An 8,051-nucleotide genomic window follows, 5' to 3' on the forward strand; every position below is an offset into this window, starting at 1 on the left:
CTGGAGGGCAGTGGAAGCTTGTTTTCAACTAAAAATAGCTGTTACGCAGAGCTCTACAGCAAACTGCGATGTGGAGGGCAAGCCTGATATCGTCAGGATGGATTTGCCTCTGTTAAAGGGTCACGGAGAAGGGTCAGTCCTTTAGGGCGATGCTATATTCCTTATGCAGAGTCTGAAAGATGCTTGCTGGACAAAATATCTGCTGATGTCAAAATGTATTTTTTTTATTTTTTTTAAGAAAAAGCCCCCAACTACTCACCAGTTTAAAGAGAGTGCCTTTCATTATGTCTCAGATAGCAAAGTTCTGTCCTGTAAAATGTACGTCTGCCTCTAAATTTGTGTGTATGTCTGTATAGAGATGTCCATGTATGTACATATATGTGCAGTTCTATGAATATCTGTCTATGTATATATGTGTGCACACAAATATAGATGCATTTGATTGTACATCTATGCACGCATTTGAATTGGGGTGTGTGTGTATATATATACAGAATATACAGAAGGAAGGAGAGGTGAAACTGTGTGTAAGAGATACTGAAGTGTTGGAACTTCAGTGATATTAACATCAGTTTAATTGAAAACTTGACTTTGAATTGAAGATAGAAACTCAAAAAGACATTTTGTCCCCTTAACATTAAGCTATTTTTCAGAGGCGTTGCTTAGTTGAGTCCCTGTGTACTCCCGAGAAAATGTGCTCCTCCAATATATTAATTGGGAAGCATTTCTATAATAATATCTTTGCTGCAACTCAAGATTCTGAGGATATGCCAAGAAAATTGCTAGCCACTGAGTTTGATTTGTTTCAAGTTTTTGCTCCCTCAGCTGTGATGTGATTGATCTTGTGTGTAGTCTTAGTTTTCATCAGCGTGAAATGTTTTCACTTGACTCACAACTCAATATTGTCTATTATTTTTGCAGCGTGTGATTTGCCGCATTAAAGCATCTTTTTTAAACAGTCCTCTGTTTTTCGTTGTAGTGGTCTGTACGCCACTTACAGTCAGTTATCCTGATTTTAGAATCTGTAACCTGTGAATTCTCTGGCAGTGTCCACACAGTATAAAGGCTGGTGTAATCTTCTATAGCTGCTTACAGATTTTAGTGTCATAGTGAACAAGTAAGGTCAGTTGCTACTATACTCAGAGAGCAAATCTTTTTGCAATATTTTTGCCTTTCAGCCAGTAGTTGGCTGCTGTATTGGGAAATTCATTATGCTTGCAGTTAACCTAGCACTAGAAAATCACTAATTGACCAATGTAATGTACAAAACTAATTTTTCACAGCTCAGGGACATGAATCATTACTTTATCTTGTCACTAAAGCATTTACTTGACTTGCTTAATTTTAAAATTATCATTATGAAATGAAGATTAATTAACAGTGCACATTCCAAGCTAGAATAAATTAGTCTCTAATAAGTAGTTTTTCGAGGGTGGTTTTTTTTTTGTCATAGTATATGGAAGATATGGCAAACCTTGAAATTAGGTTCTACTCTCGGATGATCTGTTTCCCAATTTATTGAAATTAATGGATCCAACATGAAATAATTTATTTTTATATCCAAAGCTTTAAGTTATTATGTTTTTAAAAACCTTTCCCTCTCCCATTACTCTTTTTAAGGATTTGGTGAAAATTCACCGGAATCTAACACAGGACATCAATGATTCCATTGTTAACAAAAACGATCAAAATCTCTATCAAATTTTTATTAACTACAAGGAAAGGTAAGATTTATGCACTCTTACTAATTGTGATAATCTGTGATCAATCCAGTGAAGTATTTCACCATATTATTGATTGATGAATATATCTGACACAGGATTGGATTTGCTGTCAGCATACTTACTAAGCTGTTGTTTCGAACCCCTAAGTCAAAATGTTATGCTGTGGCCATATGAGTCCTCCCTCATCTTACCCCTGGTTTTGTTACATAGACAGGTAACATCTCGATTTTGAATAGAACTCAAATAGCCTATTTTGCACAAATTTTTTTCATGCATATAACCCCAAGTGTTTCATAGCATATACCTGTATTATTTAAAGATAAAAGGTTATAAAAGGGGAAGAAGGGGCAAAATAAGGCAAGAATATATATTAAAGCTATTTCAGGTTAAAGAAATCAGAAAAGGTAAAACTTGAAAAAAGAGAAAGGTGCAAAAGAAAAGAAAGAGACTAGGGCCTTACCCTACCCTGCAGTCAAAGGTGTGACAGTAAAATAAACATGCTCTACCTTCAAACTGTGAAAAACAGCCAAGCTGATAACAGGATGCTGTGGCAGCATGTCATGCCCTGTAGGCTAATTGTTGATTTTTTTTTTTATCCACCTTCTCAGATATTTTTTTTTTTTCTTACCAGCACTGAACAGCTGTTGGACTGTACAGATGAACTTATATGCCTGTACTTAGCTGACAGACACTTGAATTGTGGGCTACAGTGCGGACCTAGCTTGAAGGAATCCTTGGGCAGTGGTTAGAAATTGGTTTCTTACGGAACCAGAGCGGCAAAGACCTGTGGGAGCGAGCTGAATTTGCTTGAGGGTGATGAGAAGGAGGATTGTTGCAGTAATAAAAGGCTTGTGAGAAATGGGACAGCAGCAGCTGGAAAATGTTAGACAGGAGAGTTGTTTTCTCAGGGAGGAGGGTGTCCCTGGCTGCCCATAAACAGTCTTGCCTTCGGAGACCCTCTGTCTCAGCTTCTGTGATGGAGCAGGACATAGTTATTTTCCAGGCTGTTAGACTTTCTGCTGCTGTAGGAGGGAATTAGGGGATGAGAACTTACTCTGGAAAATACTTATCTTTCAAAAGTAGTTCTGAAATGTGTAGTAAAAGTCAGTGTTCTTGGAGTTCCTGAAGACACCTCAAGTTTGTATTTTACAAAAAGGAAACAGTTGGAGATAGACTCAGTGTCTTAACCATGTAGTGATTACAACTAATCAGAAGTGGGAAGTGTTAAATCAGTATCATCACTTTAATTGTGAAAAGAATTAAAAAAGGTGAAGATTAGTTGAGAGAAAAAGAAAATTAAGAGACCCCAGTGGAAAGTTCATGGGAACCCCCCAGAAAGGGATTTGAAGCATGCAGAAGGAATCACCTCAGGGAGCCTATGAAAAGATGAAAGGAAATGGTGCTCTCTGCAATGGGACTAGTCGAACAGAGCGCACCGAAAAACATCATAAAACCAGGCTCCTTCAAGAAGCGTTGGTGCCCTTGACAACTCCTGAAAATTCCTCGAGTTTTCTATATGCTGTTATTTTAATCCGAGAGCTCACAGGATGTAGAACCTGTTGGAGACGGATCAGTTTGGGTAACCTACAAGTTATTTAAAGGATAGCTGTAATTAATCCTGTTAAGCCTGTTACAGATTTTATTCGTTCCAGCCTTGGAAATGTACAGTGTTGTAAATACTTCAGACCGCTTTTCTGTTAAACAGCGGTTATCCTGCTTTTCAATGAGTTCTGTATTTATCAGAACGTACACGTGTGAATGTTAAAGGAAATTGCAATTATTTTACAGAATTTTGAAGGTAGATCAAAATTATGTTCTGGAATATTCTTTGCTGTGTCCATGCTGCCCATTGAAGTCTGTGGCTAAGTCCTGTCCTTGCTTATTTAGGCTCTGCTCCTTTTGAAAGGAGGGTTGTTAACAATGTGTTTATTAAAAATGATCAAGGATTGTTCTTAAATAAGCAAATACTCCTTTTATTCTTTATCTCTTGCTTTTATTTAGATTGGTTATTTATGGACAGTACTGCAGTCAAGTGGAGATAGCGATATCATGCTTAGACAACATCTCTAAGACAAAAGAAGATGTTAAACTGAAGTTAGAGGTACCTCTATTTTTTGACATGTATATATACATGTATATAACCCAGCCATGTGTTTCTGTGAACATGCCCTGCTTTCATCCGGGTCTATGATGGAAAAACTAGCTGGACTCTGATACATGAGTGTGTTTCTCTTCATTCTTCTGAAGCGTCTGGTCAAACGAGTATGTGATCTGTTGGGGTACACATCCTGGCGCTGAAGTGAGTATAGTTTTGCCACTGGCCTCGGTAGGGTTAGGGGTTTTTTTGGGAAGCAATCACCAGTGATACACTCTATTGATTGTGACGTCTCAGCTGAGAACACAAAATTGCAGAATCACTCATGCTTGGAGGGATCTCGAGGCTGGTCGCACAGCCTCACAAGGCTTGCTATCTGCCCCACCCTCTGTGTCCTTTCCAGCAGAGGTGCTCCCTTGCTGGTCAGCCCTCACGGTTAGTGCAAACGAGGTGAAGGACTTTGCCTTTCGCCTTGTTGCCTTTATGTGAGGTTGCTGTTGGGCATGCCCCGAAGTGTCACCTGCACCTTCTCTGTGGTGGTGTCTGCAGACTTGCTGTGGATGTCCTCTGTCTTTTCCTGCAGGTTGTTGATAAAGATACTAACTGGGAGGGGTCCCTGGACAGACCCCTGAGGAGCTGTTCTTGCCACTGTCCTTCAGGTGGTGTAGGAAACAGTTACCACTCTTTCTGAGCCTCACGATCTAGCCAGTTTTTCATACACCTAATAGCTCATTCATCTGGAGCATAACATCCCAACGTGGATATGAGGATACTGTGGGATATGATGTTGAAAGCCTTGGAGAAGTCGAGGTAGACTCTCCACACCCATTCACGAATCTAGCCAGTTCACTGTGGAAAGCAGTCAAGTAGGTGAAGTGTGGATTTACCTGCAGCAAATCCATGCCCTATATTCCTATATACCGGGAATTCTTCATGTGCCCAGAATTGCTTCCAAGTGGACTTGCTCCATAATTTTTGCAGGGGCTGAAGTGAGACAGACTGCCTGTGCTTTCCAAGATTAATTTTTTCTTTTTTTGAAGACAGGTATAATATTTGCCACCTTTGCTGCGCTTGTAGATGATGTGGTCTTTTGTTGTGGGTGTTTTCTTTTTTTAGCTCAGTGGAACACCTGATTTCTGTTGTCTTTGTGGCATCGTGGCACAATGTCTGTTGTCTTTGTGGCACTTTCTCTGCTGCTGGGTTGAGACACTTGTGCTTAGATTTCTAAGTCTATTTTATTTTTTTGCATAGCCCCTACTGCTGTATCAACTGGTTTCCTTCATTTTGTTGGTATTCTTTATCTGAAGCTTAATATAGTTGCCTGGCCCATGTATCACTGAATTTTAATATATATCACTTGAATATTTTTAATTTCTAACTCTTTGTGTTATTCTCTCTTCTGCTTTGAACTAGGAGTGTTCCAAGAGGGCCAATAATGGGAAATTTACATTGCGGGATCTTTTAGTGGTTCCAATGCAGAGAGTGCTAAAATATCACCTACTGCTACAGGTATTTTATTTTAGAAATTTAAGGTGGCTGAGAGCAAAACTGGAGTGGTTTATCATTGGTGGATTGTAAGAATGAAAGCTATAGGTCTTTATCAAAGGGAAGTGATTGACATTTCCATAGATTTGAGTTTCTTAAAAAAGAAAATCCAGTCAAGTGTGAGTTTTCTTACTGAGATTGCTCCTCAGAGCTAAAGCATATCTGGGGAAAAAAGAATAAACCAGAATTGTTGTCTCAGTGTTCTGATGTGTTTAAAATGGTTAGTAGTACCAAACTCTAATTGTGGTACTTGGAAATGTGAACCATTACCCTCAATAAAGGAAGCTGGACCATACTTATAGCATACTTAAGATGCTTCTTTGCTGTCATAAATTACAATAAAGCCATATTTATTTTGAAATGCTTCTTGTTATAACCCACAAAGCATTAGCTTTTGCAGTTAGTCCTGTAATAAGGGTGGAGAGTCTTATAAATTTAATTTGATAGCGGTGCCAGGAGACTCATTAGTTCAGCTGCAGAGAAATATATTACTGTATTAGACTGTCAGTCCTGCTGATGCTTGTAAAATGTCATTTTAAAAAGATATGCTACTTGTATGTGAAACATAATTTTGACTCTGCAGAGCCATGTACATTCTGTAATAATTTTTTGAAATATTTCTATGAATGAGTCATCGATATTTTGATCAGTCGAAAATTGGAAAAAACAAAACGAGTGGTATAACTTCTTTTTAAAAAAACTTGAAACCCGAGTCATGATTTTGCAATCGAGCTGCGTATTATGAGAGAAGATGTATACCATATGTTCCTATGCTCTGTGTGACACTAGAGTATGCATCGTACAAGAAAGAAATACTTTATAGACTTTGAAAGAAAAAGATCCAGTAAATTTATTAGTAGAATTGTAAGGTGAAGTATAAATACATAGTCCTTCATTTTCTGTGATTTTAGCAAGTTATTACATTAGCTGAAATGTGTAATTCTGAAATTATAAAGAAGAAATAACCTCTTTTCCCAAGAGGTTACTCCTCACTTTTTGAAAGCCAAAAAAGCCTTTTTCTTTTCCATATGGGAAGTCACAAAAATAATTATTTAAATATTTACATTTAACTTAAATATGTCTTCTGAGTCAGCTTTATCTTAGCATAATGAGACAGTGGCTTCCTTTAAGCAATGCACGGTTTAGCCAAGATTTTTGTTAGCAGCACGCATTCCTCTGAGCAGACAAGTGCGGGCTGTGGAGCGGGGTGATGCACCGTGTAACAACGTGCAAATGAGCTCCAGCGTTTACCTGTGCTTTCAGCATGCACGTATAGTAATGGTCTGATCTGGAGAGTTTTAAGTGTTAGACGGACCCAATTAGCTTCTAATGACAGTTCATTATTAGCTAAAGCCAGTGTTTAGGCTGTACAGCAATCATTAAACACTTGCCAATTATCTGCTTGCACTAGTCCTCGCTCAGTCACAGGCTGCTCACTATGGGGATGAAATGTGAATTCTTGGGTTGTTTTGGCGTTTTTCTTTCTTTTTTTTCTTCTTTGGTGGGTGCAGAGGGGATGAGCAATGACAACTTCAATTTATAAACTGACAAACAGTTGGGGAAAATGTGTAACGGCTCTGTCCACAGGAGCTGGTGAAGCACACTGTTGATCCCATGGAGAAGGCGAATCTCAAATTGGCGCTTGATGCAATGAAGGTGAGTATTCATGGCAGTGAAGTGTTTATGTCTTTGTTGGCAGTTAAAATGGTAGCTCAGATCTGTATTTCCTGGAGGAGATAATGTTCTTCGCAGCAGATCAAACATGTTTTCACAGATCACTGAGCTTTATGAGTATGTCAGGGCAAGTATATAGTTGAGGGCTTTGCTCAAGCCTGGGAAAGAAGTTCAGTAGTTTTCTGAAGTGGAAGATTTATGAAATGGAACTTCCTCATTTCAGTTTACTTCGACATCATTTTGCTGTCATGAGATGAAAACCAGGTGTTTCAAAAATGTTGGTCTCACTTCCAAAATTTAGGCATATTTCTACCACTAAATCAATTCTAATCAAGTTCAGTAGTTTCCCAGTAAGATGAAGACTGTTATCTTTCTTTACAAGGTTTTTTTCTGTCATATTAATATGATCTCTGAGGCTTTGCCTTTGAAAGCAGTAGTGGCTTTCTGGAGGTAGGGTATCTGTCACTGTACATTCTCCTGCAAGTGGTACAAATGAATGCTTTATGGAATAGCTGGCTGCCTGGTGCGTTAGATGGGGGGTGTGTGTGTGTGTGTGTTCCCCCGCACAGCTTCAGGAAGGAAGCACAGGTCTCCATCAGCTGGCTTCACGGCATGAATTGTGACATTCGTGTGCTGGAATTGTGAATTTTTTTCTATCCTTTTTGGGGAAAGGTCAAAAGAAGCCAACATGACACGGGTCGCACCTACTTCTGTTGAAATCTGTATGGGCCACAGAAGCTGCTGAAGTCACACTGAGAGAGTTTTGGGTCACGCAGCTGTCTCATGTTATGTGACCGTCTGCCTGGAATACAGACGAGCTCACAAAAGAGATTTTTCATGCCCCTTTTTTGTCATCTGGTTTTGTGCAGCGAACGCCGAGAGCACCATGATGATCTACAGAGAGATGCCTGAAATGGGATGGCACAGTGCTGCTTCCACCTAGTGGCAAGCCAAGCGTCCTGGCTGCTGCTAATTGGCTAGGGAAATAATCCTGGTTTTTTTTACCCTCGCCC

The 8,051-nt window shown here is 39.2% G+C and overlaps 1 protein-coding gene across 1 annotated transcript in view; it reads left to right on the forward strand.

Annotated features, from left to right (window-relative positions):
- Positions 1-8,051, forward strand: part of LOC104494309 (guanine nucleotide exchange factor VAV3-like) — a gene marked incomplete at its 5' end in the record, with an annotated part of 48,685 nt that overhangs the window by 37,383 nt on the left and 3,251 nt on the right. Inside the window, 4 exons of the mRNA XM_010137123.1 lie at positions 1,621-1,724; positions 3,726-3,825; positions 5,233-5,328; positions 6,952-7,020. Of these exons, the coding sequence (XP_010135425.1) occupies positions 1,621-1,724; positions 3,726-3,825; positions 5,233-5,328; positions 6,952-7,020 (369 nt within the window). The remainder of the gene's footprint in view (positions 1-1,620; positions 1,725-3,725; positions 3,826-5,232; positions 5,329-6,951; positions 7,021-8,051) is intronic.

Source organism: Buceros rhinoceros, unplaced genomic scaffold (assembly GCF_000710305.1).
Source record: "Buceros rhinoceros silvestris isolate BGI_N320 unplaced genomic scaffold, ASM71030v1 scaffold8845, whole genome shotgun sequence".
Lineage (NCBI taxonomy): Eukaryota > Metazoa > Chordata > Aves > Bucerotiformes > Bucerotidae > Buceros > Buceros rhinoceros.